Source organism: Ornithorhynchus anatinus, chromosome 1 (assembly GCF_004115215.2).
Source record: "Ornithorhynchus anatinus isolate Pmale09 chromosome 1, mOrnAna1.pri.v4, whole genome shotgun sequence".
NCBI lineage: Eukaryota > Metazoa > Chordata > Mammalia > Monotremata > Ornithorhynchidae > Ornithorhynchus > Ornithorhynchus anatinus.
In genome coordinates this window covers 82,738,576-82,755,016 of record NC_041728.1, presented here as the reverse complement: position 1 = coordinate 82,755,016, position 16,441 = coordinate 82,738,576, and the positions used below count along the sequence as shown (strand labels likewise).

The 16,441-nt window shown below is 47.9% G+C and overlaps 1 protein-coding gene across 2 annotated transcripts in view; it reads right to left on the bottom strand.

The window, feature by feature from the left end:
- Window positions 1-16,441, bottom strand: part of SMAP1 (small ArfGAP 1) — a 207,727-nt gene that overhangs the window by 49,816 nt on the left and 141,470 nt on the right. For both annotated transcript variants that reach the window (XM_029058865.2, XM_029058866.2), the window contains one exon: window positions 13,302-13,382. In XM_029058865.2, the coding sequence (XP_028914698.1) occupies window positions 13,302-13,382 (81 nt within the window). The remainder of the gene's footprint in view (window positions 1-13,301; window positions 13,383-16,441) is intronic.

Sequence of the window (16,441 nt, the reverse complement as noted above, 5' to 3'; positions counted from 1 at the left end):
AAAACAAAAGCTGATTATCTGCACATTCACTCTCATTGTCTGGAGGAATTGCTGCAGTGGTTATTGCAACAAAACAATGGAGGCTGACTTTTTATACTCCAAGAGCAGAAACCTACTGGAGTGGACAAAGGAGCTACCAGTCACTTGAGACAGCATAGTAACTGCATTTTAAACTTTAATATGAGTGGGGATTAGAGCTTCTTCTGAAGAAATGCCTCAAGACTGCAGTAGCATGGTTTCTCACTTCCCCACCCTGCCTCTAATAGCTAACTAAAATAAACAAATACATTTGTTTTGTAAATTACACTGTGATTGTCAAATTTAATTCAATAACAAGCTTCAAGTTGAAATGTGGTTCTTGGGTCTAACTACCGACTATTCATTTACACCTAAATAAACCTAAGTGGCTTAAAACCTCCGAACAAGCAAGGTGGGGAACTTCGAACCTGTTATGCTGAAATTCCAATAAAACTATGTTAGATGCAAAGAACTAATCATAAATCAAATAAATTGCTCTTTGTAATGCATTAAATTTAAGTGGATTGGCCCTTGGCCCAATGCTGTGTTGATAGGTTAGGCTGTTCAGCCATCTGCGAAAGAAGCCGACACGGCTTTGAATATTAACTTTCATTTTCTTGAAGAGTAAGTAAATTCTGTGGAAAATTCATAAATTATAACCACCTCAACAAACCTTAGTGAAATTCCTGGAACAGAAATATTTGCAGAACATCTTTTGCAAATATTCTTTGGACTATTACACAGGCATAGAATAAGCCATTCCCCTATCAGTCAGGATCATAAACAACTTAAAAAATAGCCCTGAGCATGTAGAAACCAGGTGAAACCACTCACCACATCTTGTTCTCGCCTCTCCTGTACCTGGTTCATTTAGTGACTGTTACTATTTATATTAAGTGTCCATTTGGTGGAATGCACTGTAGTCAGGGCTTAGGAAGTACTCAACAAATCAATCAAGTGCATTTATTGAGACCTTAATGTGTGCAAAGCACTGTACTAAACACTTGGGAGAATACAATATACCTCAGTTGGAAGAAATGTTCTATGCCCACAAGGAATTCATAGTCTAGAATGGACAATAGATACTAAAACAACTTGAGGATATCTACACCTGTGCTATGGGGCTGAGGGTAGGGTGAATACCAAATTGGTAAAGGTGCAAATCCAAGGGCAAGGGTGAGACAGGCGGGAAAAGTAGAGAAAATGAAAGTTGGGGAAGGCCTCTATGAGGAGATGTGACCTTATTAAGGCTTTGAAGGTGGGGAGAGTGATCGTCTGATGGATATTAAGAGGGAGTTCCAGGCCACAGGCAGGACATGGGAGAGGGGTCAGCAACAAGAAAGACAAGATTGAGGTTGACATTAGAGGAGCTGAGTGCGCTGGGTCATAGTAGAAATGAGGGAGTTATGGTAAGGAAGGGGCAAGATGACTGAGTGCTTTCAAGCCAATGGTAAGGAGTTTCTGTTTTGATGCTGAGGTGTATGGGCAACCACTGGAGGTTCTTGAGGAGTAGGGAAACACGGACTGATAGTTTCGGTAGAAAAATGATCCAGGTAGGAGAGTGAATTATGGACTGGAGTGGGGAAAGACGGGAGGAGGCAGGGAGATCAGCGAGGAGGCTGATGCAGTAATCGAGGCAGGACAAGAAAAGTGCTTGGATTAACATGGAAGCAGTTTGGATGGAAAGGAAAGGGCAGATTTTAGCAAGGGTTCATTCATTCAATAGTATTTATTGAGCGCTTACTATTCATTCATTCATTCAATAGTATTTATTGAGCGCTTACTATGTTCAGAGCACTGTACTAAGCGCTTGGAATGAACAAGTCGGCAACAGATAGAGACAGTCCCTGCCGTTTGATGGGCTTACAGTCTAATTGGGGGAGATGGACAGACAAGAACAATGGCAATAAATAGAGTCAAGGGGAAGAACATCTTGCAAAAACAATGGCAACTAAATAGAATCAAGGCGATGTACAATTCATTAGCAAAATAAATAGGGTAATGGAAATATATACAGTCGAGCGGACGAGTACAGTGCTGTGGGGATGGGAAGGGAGAGAGGGAGGAGGAGAGGGAAAAGGGGGGAAAAGAGGGTTTAGCTGCAGAGAGGTAAAGGGGGGGTGGCAGAGGGAGTAGAGGAGCTCAGTCTGGGAAGGCCTCTTGGAGGAGGTGAGTTTTAAGTAGGGTTTTGAAAAGGGGAAGAGAATCAGTTTGGCGGAGGTGAGGAGGGAGGGCGTTCCAGGACCACGGGAGGACGTGGCCCAGGGGTCGACGGCGGGATAGGCGAGACCAAGGGATGGTGAGGAGGTGGGAAAAGGAGGAGCGGAGCATGCGGGGTGGGCAGTAGAAAGAGAGAAGGGAGGAGAGGTAAGAAGGGAGGAAGAGGCAAGGTGATGTAGAGCCTTGAAGCCTAGAGTGAGGAGTTTTTGTTTGGAGCGGAGGTTGATAGGCAACCACTGGAGTTGTTTAAGAAGGGGAGTGACATGCCCAGATCATTTCTGCAGGAAGATGAGCCGGGCAGCGGAGTGAAGAATAGACTGGAGCAGGGCGAGAGAGGAGGAAGGGAGGTCAGAGAGAAGGCTGACAAAGTAGTCTAGCCGGGATATAATGAGAGCCTGTAGCAGTAAGGTAGCTGTTTGGGTGGAGAGGAAAGGGTGGATCTTGGCGATATTGTAGAGGTGAAACCGGCAGGTCTTGGTAACGGATAGGATGTGTGGGGTGAACGAGAGAGACGAGTCAAGGATGACACCGAGATTGCGGGCCCGAGAGACGGGAAGGATGGTCGTGCCATCCACGGTGATAGAGAAGTCTGGGAGAGGACAGGGTTTGGGAGGGAAGATGAGGAGCTCAGTCTTGCTCATGTTGAGTTTTAGGTGGCGGGCCGACATCCAGGTGGAGACGTCCTGGAGGCAGGAGGAGATGCGAGCCTGAAGGGAGGGGGAGAGGACAGGGGCAGAGCTGTAGATCTGCGTGTCATCTGCGTAGAGAGGGTAGTCAAAGCCGTGAGAGCGAATGAGTTCACCGAGGGAGTGAGTGTAAATGGAGAACAGAAGAGGGCCAAGAACTGACCCTTGAGGAACTCCAACAGTTAAAGGATGGGAGGGGGAGGAGGCTCCAGCGAAGGAGACCGAGAATGATCGGCCAGAGAGGTAAGAGGAGAACCAGGAGAGGACCGAGTCCGTGAAGCCAAGGTGAGATAAGGTATGGAGGAGGAGGGGATGGTCGACAGTGTTAAAGGCAGCAGAGAGGTCAAGGAGGATCAGAATGGAGTAGGAGCCATTGGATTTGGCAAGAAGGAGGTCATGGGTGACCTTAGAGAGAGCAGTCTCGGTAGAGTGGAGGGGACGGAAGCCAGATTGGAGGGGGTCTAGGAGAGAATGGGAGTTAAGGAATTCTAAGCATCGATTGTAGACGACTCGTTCTAGGATTTTGGAAAGGAAGGGTAGTAGGGAGATAGGGCGATAACTGGAGGGGGAAGTGGGGTCAAGAGCGGGCTTTTTTAGGATGGGGGAGACGTGGGCATGTTTGAAGGCAGCGGGGAAGGAGCCCTTGGAGATTGAGTGGTTAAAAATAGAAGTTAAGGAAGGGAGGAGGGCAGGGGCGATGGTTTTAATAAGGTGAGAGGGAATGGGGTCCGAGGCGCAGGTGGAGGGGGTGGCACTTGCGAGGAGGGAGGAGATCTCCTCTGAGGATACTGCAGGGAAGGATGGGAAAGTAGGGGAGAGGGTTGGTGGGGGGGAGGGGAGAGGCGGAGGGGTGACTTTGGGGAGCTCAGACCTGATCGTGTTGATTTTCGTGAGGAAATAGGTGGCCAGATCACTGGGGGTGAAAGATGGGGGAGGGGGAGGAACAGGGGGCCTAAGGAGAGAGTTAAAGGTCCGGAACAATCGGCGGGGGTGACGGGCATGGGTGTCGATGAGGGAGGAGAAGAAGTTTTGCCTGGCTGAGGAGAGGGCAGAGTTAAGGCAGGAAAGGATAAATTTGAAGTGTGTGAGGTCGGCTTGGTGCTTGGACTTTCGCCAGCAGCGCTCAGCAGCTCGAGCATAGGAGCGTAGGAGGCGGACGGAGGAGGTGATCCGGGGCTGTGGGTTGGTGGAGCGAGAGCGGCGGAGGGAAAGGGGGGGCGAGAGAGTCGAGATGAGTAGAGAGGGTGGAGTTGAGAGCGGAGACCCGATCGTCGAGAGTGGGAAGAGAGGACAGGGCGGCAAGGTGAGGAGAGATGCTTTTGGAAAGACGGATGGGATCGAGAGAGCGGAGGTCTCTGTGGGGCAGTAGCGAAGATTTGCAGGGGGAGGGAGTGTGAGAGATGAGGCAGGTGAGAAGGTTATGGTCAGAGAGAGGGATTTCAGAGTTGGTGAGGGAGGAGATAGTGCAGCGGTAGGAGATGACGAGATCGAGGGTGTGACCGAGTCGGTGAGTGGGCGCGGTATGGTGGAGGAGGAGGTCGGCAGAGTCGAGGAGGGATAGCAGGCGGGCGCAGAGGAGTCGTCGGGTACATCCATGTGGATGTTGAAGTCTCCGAGGATCAGAGTGGGCAGAGAGAAGGAGAGAAGGAAGGTGAGAAAGGGGTCAAGGTGGTTGAAGAAGTCGGAGGTGGGACCAGGAGGGCGGTAGATGACAGCGACAAGTATCTGGAGGGGGTGGTAGAGGCGAATGATATGGGCTTCGAAGGAGGGGAAGGAGAGGGAGGGGGGAGGAGGGATAGTACGGAAGTGGCAACGGGGCGAGAGGAGGAAGCCGACGCCTCCTCCCTTACCGGTGAGTCTGGGAGAGTGGGAGAAGGAGAGGCCTCCGCCGGAGAGAGCGGCGGCGGAGACTGTGTCTTCAGGAGAGAGCCACGTTTCCGAAAGGGCGAGGAGGAGGAGAGAGCGGGAGAGGAAAAGGTCATGGACGAAAGGTAGCTTACCTGTAATAGAGTGGGGGTTCCAGAGGCCACACTTGAAAGTAGCTGTGGGTGCAAGGGTGGGGGGGGGGGAAGGGCGGGGGGAGGGGAGGGTTTGGATGGGAAGGAGGTGGCGGGGCCCTGGATGGGGAGAGGGGGATGAGGGGTAGCGGTGGGACAAGAGGACTGGGATGGGGCGTGGGTGGGGAAGAGAGAAGGGGGGAGGGGGGTGAGGAGGGGGTTTGGTGGGGGGAAGAGTAGGGGGAGGGGGAAGAGGGGGAGAGCTTCCCCCTCTCCCGGGAAGCTGAGCCTTGTCATCGCCCGGAGCCTTGGAGCCATCACTACGTAGGCCCGGGATCTCTGCTCCCCTGGGGGTGAGTCTCAGGCCGCCGGGCCCCCTCTTCCCAGTCGAATCGGCCACCACATGCACTCGGGAGCTCTCCTCCCAGGAGGCGGTTCCTTGGGCTGCCTGTCCCCTGTTTCCAGGCTAGCTCTTTAGCAGCCTTTTGGCCACCGACCGCCGACTTTAGCGGCTTTTTGGCCGCCGACCGCCGACTCATCCACGCCGAGACCACCCCCCTCTCCCGGGAAGCTGAACCTTGTCATCGTCAGGACCCTTGGAGCCATTACCTCGTGGGCTCGGGATCTCTGCTCCCCTGAGGCGCAGCCTCGGCCCGCCCGGCCCCGATTCCCGACAAGCCCCCCCTTCGCCTCCCGCTCGCCGACTCATCTGCACCTCCTCTGCCTCCCCCGGGGAGCTGAGCCTCAGACCGCCCGGACCCGCGCCCGCCTCAGCCTTTCGCAACCTGGACCTCCGCACCCCCGCTCGGGAACTCCGACACTAAGGATCTTCGCCCCCACAGACCCCCAGCCACCAGCTCCCATACCCGCCCCCCCACCCTGCTCGGGCCCGGGGACATTGCGCTCTCCTTCTCGATCCTTGGGGCATTGTGCTCCCCTGCTCGGCCCCAAGGACATTGTGTCCTCTGGGGACATTGTGTCTCCCTGCTCGGGCCTGGGGACATTGTGCTCCCCAACCGCTCCCCCACTCCGCCCGAGGCGGCCATTTTGGGAAGCCCCCCTCTGCCTGAGGCTGCCATTTTGGGAAGCCCTCACTCCCTCTTCCCCCTTGAGGTGATTCATCTCCCCCGCCCCCGCCCCGGGCGACGATGTCTTTGTTCTCACCATGTTACCTTACCTTAGCCACCGCCTAAGGCCGCCACCCATCCCGAACAACCTCAGGGCCCCCCCGCCGCCACAGGGACATTTGGTCATGAGCTCTTGGACTCTCTCGGCCGCTGGCCGCTTGACTTTGAGTCTGATCGGGTAGGGTCAGCTCGTCCCCCGACCCTGGTCATCGCCTGCTTATTAACACTATTGTATTGTGTCTTACTGTACCATGATGCTATATTAGTGATTTCGCTTGTTATTGTTTATTATCGTCAGACTTTGAGTTTGATCAGGTCGCCCCTTAATCGAGCCTACCCCCGACCCTGGTCATCGCCCGCTTATTAACACTACTATATTGTATCATACTGTATCATGTTGCTATATTAGCACTTCTGTATTGTATCATACTGTATCATGTTGCTATAGTACCGATTTCCCTTGTTACTGTTTATTGTTGTCAGTGCTGCCACCCACCTCTCTGGCCTCGCCATGTCCCTCCTCCCCCCCTCCCGCTCCTTCCTATCCTCCCCTTCCCCTTCCCCTCTCTCGCTCAGCTCTTTCCCGCTCTCTCCTCTGTCTCCTCCCCCCCCCCCCCCCCCCGCCCTAGAACCACACTTTACCAGCAAGGGTGTGAAGGCTGACCTTACAGCAGGACCTGGGGACCCTGAATACATAGGTTGAATGAGAGAGATGAGTCAAGGAGAATGTCAATGTTATGGGCTTGTGAGACAAGGAGGATTGTGTTGCTCTCTACAGTGATAGGAAAGACAAGGGGAAGACAAGATTTGGGAGAGAAGATGAGGAGTTTTGTTTTAGACACGTTAGGTTTGTCCTGCGGGCAAGAGGAAATGCAAGAATGTAGCGAAGGAGACATGTCAGGGCTGGAGAAGCAGATTCAAGAATCGTCTTTGTAGAGATAGCTGAAGTTGTGGAAGTGAATGGGTTCTCCAGGGGAGTGGGTGTAGATGAAGAAGGGGACCCAGACCTGAGCCTTGAGGGACTCCCTTGAGGGAGGCAGAGAAAGAGCTTGCAAAAGAGACAGAATGAGAACAGGGAGAGGACGGTGATAGTGATGCCAAGGACTTAATGCTGGAAGAGCAGTAGCACCTCACGTGTATATCAGTTCTTTTATCAACACCACTGATTGGTGCACCTAGTGCACAGTACTGTACTAAGCACTCGGGAGAGTACAATATAAGAAAGAGAATTAGCAGACACATATTCTTCCCACAACAGTCTAGAGGGGGAGGCAGATATTTAGATCAATACATAATTTATAAAATATAATCTAAAGATATGTCCGTAAGAGCTTCGGGGTTGAAGGTGGAGTGAATATCAAATGCCCAAAGGTCACGGATTCAAGTGCACAGATGATACAGAAGAGAGATCGACTGATCTCTATCAGAATTTACAGATGCAGAGCACCGAACTAAGGACTTGGGAAAATGCAAAAAAGGAGAAGGCATGATGCCTGTCAAAGAATTTATAATCTAAGAAAAATGAAGTAATTTAAATGCTTACTTTTTAACACTTTTAAAAAGTCTGCCACTTCTGGAGCGAATAAAGGGCCCTCAGATCTGAGCTACAAGGCTCCTGCACCGCTCCAACAATGCTCACTAGGGAGTGAAACGCCACTCCCTGACACAGATCAGAGATGCAGACCCCTTAATGAGGGCTCCCAAGATCCCCTAAGGCTCAAAAACAAAACTGCCTTTTAGTCCTATATACAACAGAGTTCTGGAAAGGCTTGGGAATGAGGTAGCCACACGACTCAACCTTATTCCCCTGGAGAGTGCGGGACTACTTGTTTTGGGCAGAGAATGCACCTGTTATATTGTTACATTGTACTCTCCCAAGTGTTTAATACAGTCCTCTGCACACAGTAAGCACTCAATAAATAAAAGTGCATGCCTGACTGATCCCTTGGAAACCAGAAATTTCCACGTACCACTAAAGACATTACATGCCTTGTCACTCCCTCGTCCGTCCTTAGGCCGTAAGCTCCTTGGAAGCCTGGACAACTTGTCTACCAACTCTATTCTCTTGTACTCTCCCAAGTGCTTAGGCCTATGTTCTGCACACAGTAAGCGCTCAATAAATACAACTGATTGAGAGATCAATCACCTATGGGTCAGACTCAATATCCAATGGCAAGACAAGATCAAGAACAATGAAGCTCTGAAACATCCTCAGTTTCCTTGTCTTGAAACTCTGCTCAGCTATGTTGGGTGAGTCACACGAAGAGAAGACGTAACAGTAGGATGTCCAAACAACTGGGAACAAAGTGGGAAATGGTAAGCGAAAAGATCAAAGGAAGCGACTGACGTAAGGACACAGTAGAACAAAGACTCAGGCAATGCCGTTTTGTGGTTGAAAGCAGGGAGTCATATTGCCGAAGACAAAACATGACATACTGCTCTCAGGAAAGGAGGGGCTTTTTTTAAACAAAAGCTTCATAAGGAACAAGAGATAAGAAGACAAAAAACCATGTATACAAACATTAAGCCTCACAACACGTTTTTAATATGTTCATCGTGATGGGCCTGTGGGTCCCACATTGGCCTTTTCAGCCACTCTTTCATTCATAGGTGAATTATACCGTCAGCAACTTCTTGTGTTCTGCATCATTACCATGTCCCCGTCTAGCGGTCATGTGCATACATAGAAAATCCAAAAGTAAAAGTTATAATACTTCAGTATTTAAGGGGGGGTATTTCATTTTGTTCGTACCAATTAAAAGCAATTTTGAACGAGGGCAAAAAAATCTTAAGACTCAAGATGCAAGGGTACAAAATAACTACTCTTTCAGTTTACGTATGAAGTAATAAAAGAACCCAACAGATTCTACTCCAGATGGGTGAAAATGCATGGAGATTGCCACCTTGAGAGAACGGCATGCAAGAAACCTACTTTCTCAAGAGAACAATTCTTCCTTCTTAACTACTTCATGATACCTTTCTGAGTCACTGATTCCTAACGGGAACATTAATATAATCAAAATTATGTTCACTGTCCTCTTTCTAAAGTAGAAATACTTTCAGTAAGAAAGTGCTCATAACCATGTTAACTAAATGCCTGGCAATCAGAGTTCTCTAACTTTTATTAGCTTACTTTAAGATTGCATCTAAATTGACTGCTCTATTAGACAGGTTTCCATTGATTAGTTACCTGATAAATTAGTCCTCTGGCCCAATTTCCTGGGTTTATGAATTCTTCCCTCACTTGCAACAAGGACTTTAATTTCTTTAAATGAGTATTTAATGGAAAGGAGATGCTCCCAGGTAGAGAAATCTCAAAGCACTTAAGCACTGGCTAAAGCAAACCTTTCAATAAAAATACACTAAAGGTTTTCCCCCAAAATCAGGTTTGTTTAAAGATAGAAAAAGCTGGAAAATGCATGAAATCTAGGAACTCAAGTTCATATAAACTTATCCCTAGAGAGTACAAGGACCTTGCCCCAACAGTATAAAACCTATATTCCCTATAGGTTTTATAGCCTATATTCCACTTAATATCATTCTGAATCCACTTGCAAGTGAGAATTAGTGTGGTCTAGTTGAAAAAGCATGGGCCTGGGAGTCAGAGGATCTGGGTTTTTATCCAGGCTCCACCACTTATCTGCTAAGTGACCTCGGGCAAGTCATTTAACTTCTCTATGCCTGTTATCTCTAAAATGGGTTTTAAGACTGTGAACTCCAAGTGGCTGCTACCTACCCTAGCTCTTTGTAAGTGCCTAGCCCCTCTAGACTATAGGCTCGTTGTGGGCAGGGAATGGGTCTGTTTATTGTTATACACCACTTTACAAAGCACTTAGTACAGTGCTCGCACACCGTAAGCGCTCAATAAATATGACTGAATGAATGGCACATAATAATAATGATGATGGTATTTGTTAAGCACTTACTACGTGCCAGGCACTGTACTAAGCACTGGGGTGGATACAAGCAAATTGAGTTGGACACAGCCCAGTCACAGGATGTGGGTTCTAATTCTGGCTCCACCAAATGTCTGCTGTGTGACCTTGGGCAAGTCACAACTTCTCTGTGCCCCAGTTACCTCATCTGTAAAATGGGGATTAAAAATGTGAGCCTCATGTGGGGCAACCTGATTAGCCTGTATCTACCCCCACCACTTAGAGCAGTGCTTGGCACATAGTAAGCGCTTAACAAATACCATAATTCTGAATTATTATTATGTCCTGCATGGGGCTCACAGTCTCAATCCCCATTTTACAGATGAGATAAAGTGAAGTGACTTGCCTCAGGTCACACAGCAGACAAGTGGTGGAGTCAGAATTAGAACCCATAACCTTGTGACTCCCAGGCCCGTGTTTTTCCACTAGGCCACGCTCCTTCTCCATGAAGTACATCCTCCATTTAATACATGCTTAAGTACCATTAAAAATATAAAAATATCATGTTTTAGTTGGAAATGCTGCACACTAGATTATATTTGTATTACACACGCCCACGTCTCCCCCATCCTAAAAAAACCTGCTCTTGACCCCACTTCCCCCTCCAGTTATCGTCCTATCTCCCTACTACCCTTCCTTTCCAAAATCTTAGAACGAGTCGTCTACAATCGATGCCTAGAATTCCTTAACTCCCATTCTCTCCTAGACCCCCTCCAATCTGGCTTCCGTCCCCTCCACTCTACCGAGACTGCTCTCTCTAAGGTCACCCATGACCTCCTTCTTGCCAAATCCAATGGCTCCTACTCCATTCTGATCCTCCTTGACCTCTCTGCTGCCTTTGACACTGTCGACCATCCCCTCCTCCTCCATACCTTATCTCACCTTGGCTTCACGGACTCTGTCCTCTCCTGGTTCTCCTCTTACCTCTCTGGCCGATCATTCTCGGTCTCCTACGCTGGAGCCTCCTCCCCCTCCCATCCTTTAACTGTTGGAGTTCCTCAAGGGTCAGTTCTTGGCCCTCTTCTGTTCTCCATTTACACTCACTCCCTCGGTGAACTCATCCGCTCTCACGGCTTTGACTACCATCTCTACGCAGATGACACGCAGATCTACATCTCCGCCCCTGTCCTCTCCCCCTCCCTTCAGGCTCGCATCTCCTCCTGCCTCCGGGACGTCTCCACCTGGATGTCGGCCCGCCACCTAAAACTCAACATGAGCAAGACTGAGCTCCTCATCTTCCCTCCCAAGCCCGGTCCGCTCCCAGACTTCTCCATCACCGTGGATGGCACGACCATCCTTCCCGTCCCGCAGGCCCGCAATCTCGGTGTCATCCTTGACTCGTCCCTCTCGTTCACCCCACACATCCTATCCGTTACCAAGACCTGCCGGTTTCACCTCTACAATATCGCCAAGATCCGCCCTTTCCTCTCCACCCAAACGGCTACCTTACTATTACGGGCTCTCGTTATCTCCCGGCTAGACTACTGTGTCAGCCTTCTCTCTGACCTCCCTTCCTCCTCTCTCGCCCCGCTCCGGTCTATTCTTCACTCCGCTGCCCGGCTCATCTTCCTGCAGAAACGATCTGGGCATGTCACTCCCCTTCTTAAACAACTCCAGTGGTTGCCTATCGACCTCCGCTCCAAACAAAAACTCCTCACTCTAGGCTTCAAGGCTCTCCATCACCTTGCCCCTTCCTACCTCTCCTCCCTTCTCTCTTTCTACCGCCCACCCCGCACGCTCCGCTCCTCTGCCGCCCACCTCCTCGCCGTCCCTCGGTGTCGCCTATCCCGCCGTCGACCCCTGGGTCACGTCCTCCCGCGGTCCTGGAACGCCCTCCCTCCTCACCTCCGCCAAACTGATTCTCTTTCCCTCTTCAAAACCTTACTTAAAAATCACCTCCTCCAAGAGGCCTTCCCAGACTGAGCTCCTCTTCCCCCTCTACTCCCTCTGCCATTCCCCCCTTTACCTCTCCGCAGCTAAAGCCTCATTTTCCCCTTTTCCCTCTGCTCCTCCACCTCTCCCTTCCCATCCCCACAGCACTGTACCCGTCCGCTCAACTGTATATATTTTCGTTACCCTATTTATTTTGTTAATGAATTGTACATCGCCTTGATTCTATTTAGTTGCCATTGTTTTAACGAGATGTTCTTCCCCTTGACGCTGTTTAGTGCCATTGTTCTTGTCTGTCCGTCTCCCCCGATTAGACTGTAAGCCCGTCAAACGGCAGGGACTGTCTCTATCTGTTGCCGACTTGTTCATCCCAAGCGCTTAGTACAGTGCTCTGCACATAGTAAGCGCTCAATAAATACTATTGAATATTTGGAGGCAGCAGTTTGTATGATAACCTGTGAGGCTAACAGACAAGATCATGCATATTCACATGCATTACATTTATGTGGACAGTAACCCTTAGACAAATAACACTTTTCATGGCAAAATATTAACTAAGAGTAACTGAATTTCTTCATACGAAGAGAAACCAATCACCTTTGTTACCATACTTTCTTCAGTCAACATTTAAGAATATATTTTATAGACGCTTCTGTGTTAGGCTTTTAAAATCCTTTGGTTGTACCTTTCTTGGCCCTAGTTCTTCATAGAAATGCAAATCAGCCCTTGATTATTATAAGAACAAAGTTCAGCATTGGCAGTTTGCTAAAATTAATCAATCATGTTTGAGGGCTCCCTGCACGTCTAGCACTTACTAGGTGCTTGGGAGAAAGTTCAAGACTGTTGGTAGACATGATCCCTGCCCCCGAGGAGCTATGGTTGCTTGCAGCAAGGTTTAAATATCTGAGTACAGAAAATATTGCAAAAATATATTTTTCTATATTGTCATTATTTCAACATCAATACCAATAATAATACTGCCTGATTTGATTTACCCTCCTCCTTGAAATTATATCCTTGAGTGCATGATGCTAAGCCACTGAATGGAAAAAAGAGGACAAGCAAAGGGCCCGGAGAGTTTATAATTAAATAATTATCCATGGAGAGTTGCGAGTTAGGGGCACCATGAGTAATGAGACAGTACATTTATGTTGGCTTTTTTTTAAAAATTCTGGGTAACAGAAAATTCTAGATGTGGGTCATCTATACAACTTGGGTCAAAACATCCCCAAAATATTAAACTGTGTGTGAAAAAGTACGATGTTAGCTTAAATTTAAATGAAATATCCAATTTCAATTGCTTTATTTCATAATAAAATGGACAGAAAATTCAGGGAAGTGCATCCTCAATTTAAATTAGAATAAAGTATATATTGGTTAGTTGGGACTACTATCATCAGTTCACTAGGTTTACAACACCTTCCTTACCTTTTCCGCTGAAATGGGTTTGGAGGGTTTTTCAGGTTCCTTCTCTCTTTTTTTCTCTTCCTTCTTTTTTTCCTTTTCTTTCTGCAAAAACAACATTTTCATAATCAGTTGTCTTTTCAAAGAAAGTGCACATTATGCTTTAAAAGGTCATGTTCTGTGTTACTGGCAAAGCAAATGTTATCGGTTAAGATTACAGAGCATAGTGATTCTTGGAATCCAGATATCAAACTCAATGAAAAATCTGAGAAATGATTATCTTAACCACAAAAAACAAAATATGACGGATGCCGATACAAACGAATGTCTTCTCTCAGGAGCTCAAATGTTAATGCTACAGATGTCTTACTGAAAAGCAAAAAATAAAAAAAGTACATGAGTGAGGCAACGGCCAGATACCTAGCTAGTTCTGAATAGGCAAACTCTAAATTCCAATTCTTTGTTCCCACCATTTATCGAGCTCAATTTCCCAAAAGAAATCAATATAATGAGTTTTGAAGAAGACAAGGGAGTGGGTTGGCAGATTAACTATAGGTGATTGCTCTGGATGACAAATTGGTCGCTGTGGGTAGTCAACAGCCTCTTCTGTCTCCCACCCTGAAAGCTCAGTTCTGGGTCCCCTTCTATTCTCCATCTACATCCATTAGCTCCCACAGCTTCAACTACCATCTCTACTAAGATGACTCCCAAATCTACACTTCCAGCTCTGATTTATCTCCTTCTCCGCAATCTCATATTTCCTCCTGCCTCCAGGAAATCTCTAGGGATGTACCTCGAACTTAATACGTCCATACCTGAACTGTTTAGATTCCCACCTAAAACCTATTCTTCCCCGTCTTTCCCATCACTGCAGACAATACCACTATCCTCCCTATCCCAAGCCCTTTACCTTGGCATTACTCTCAACTCTTCTCTCTCATTCCACCCACATATTCAATCTGTCACCAAATTCTATCGGTTCTATCTTCAAAGTACTGCTTAAGTCCACTCTTTCCTCTCCATCCAAACTGCTAGCATGCTGATCCAAGCACCTACCATATCCCACCTTGACTACCGCATCTGCCTTCTCACTGACTTCCCTGCCTCCTGTCTCTCCCCAGTTCAGTCCATACTTCACTCTACTGCCTGGACATTTTTTTGAAAATACGTTCAGTCCATGCTTCTCCACTCTTCAAGAACCTCCAATGGTTGTCCATCCACCTCCGCATCAGAAAGAAACTCCTTACCATTGGCTTTAAAGTGCTAAATCGGTGTATCCCACTGTGCCTCACTGATCTTATACTATAGCCCATTCTGCACGCTCCACTCATCTAGCACCAGCTTACTCACTGTGCCCCAATCTCATCAATCTCACCCCCGACCCCTTCACCATGTCCTGTCCCTAGCCTGGACCTCCCTCCCCATCCTTTTATGCCAGACCACTACTCTCCCCACCTTCCAGGAATTAATACAAGTGGAATCTCCCCCAAAAGGCCTTCCCCGATTAAGCTCTCTTTTCACCAACTTCCTCTCCTTTCTGCCTCGCCAATATACTGGAATCTGTGATTAGCTGATATTAGCCTTGCTCTCAACCCCACAGCAATTACGTACATATCTTTAAATATTATTGATTTAATTCAATCGTTTCCCCCTTTAAACTTTAAGTTCCTTGAGGGCAGGGATCATGTCTGACGACTCTGTTGTACTGTACTCTCCCAAGCACTCAGGATGACCCTCTTCACATAGTAAGCGCTCAATAAATACCACTGATTGATTGACTGACGGCCACAAGGTGAATGGCATTCTTTCACAGCACAAAATATAATGTTTTCATAATGCTACAAGGTTATTTGGAAATAGCTTTCCAGAAAAATTGAAATCCCACTAGCAAAGTGGACAAAGAGAGTGCATACTGTCCCTGAAATTTTCAGTGTGATGAGTAAATGGTGAATTTAAACAATTGTCAAGTGTTTTCAATGTCTCTTAACTGGAACTAATGGAACTATGCTCTTGGATCTGACCTTTGGGCACCTGACGTTCGCCTTACCCTCAACTCCACAGCACTTACGTATATTTATATTAATGTCTGACACCCCCTTTAGACTGTCCTCACTGTGGGCAGTGAACGTGTCTGCCAATTCCACTGTGTACTGTACTCTCTACCGAGTGTTCAGTATGGTGTTCTGTACATAGTAAGTACTCAAAAAACGCCAATGATGATATTTTCATGAAACCTGTTTTTAACACTAGCCAAAACTCATCCACATATTAAATAAATAAAACTGATCCCATAAAGCGGCAAGAAAAGAAGAAAGCCAAGAGTGTAGAGTTTTAATTCCCACACCCTCAAAAAAGGGACTGCAGCTAAAAGGGCTAACCAAATGATGGGCACCGATAGAAATGGCATCGTCAACAAAAAAAAGAAGATCTAGTTTGCTCCCACATAACCTTGTAATACAGCCTCCCTAGAAATAGGCTGCATTATTCTGAATGCTTCACTCAGAAAGGACCTTAAGAGGAGGAGGTGTTACGGTGACTAGTACTGAGGTTTGGGGGAGGGGAGGGTGGCATGCGGCTGCTTCCTATAATGTTTGGGGTCCTCAAACTGTACGTATGGGGTAACACTGGAAAAAACAGGAGGCCTGAGTGGGGCGGTTAGGAGCACAGCAATGAATAAAACATAAGGAGTCTGGGATTGGGATATTTTTGGCGGTAAGGAGCACCCTGGAGAAAGTACAACAAGTTGTAACATGAACAGAAAATCCCATCATCACCAAGAACGCTGCTGATGATGGCAAAATGAAAGGGGCAGGGAAACCACCCTCCCCCCCACACAATTTTTCTGAAAGACCTTCTCCACACACATAGGTCATACTAGTTATTGGTATGGACTACAAAGACTCCTGACCGGGGGACGCTCCGAAGCAGGCAGTTCAGGAACATCTCGTACCCGCTAGGGTGGCATCAGAAGCGAGGGAGCCTACTTTTGGGGTAGAAGCGGGGAGGGGGAAGAGATGTTGGAGGGATTGGAGGCAATAATCTTTGCTCAGTCAGCTGGAGTCCACTGCGCCGTAAAGTCCACTGTGTAAAGGCAAGCCCATAAACTGCCCCGCTGTGGACCTCTCGACTTACCTTGTTCTTGGATTGGTAATTACTCCAGGGTG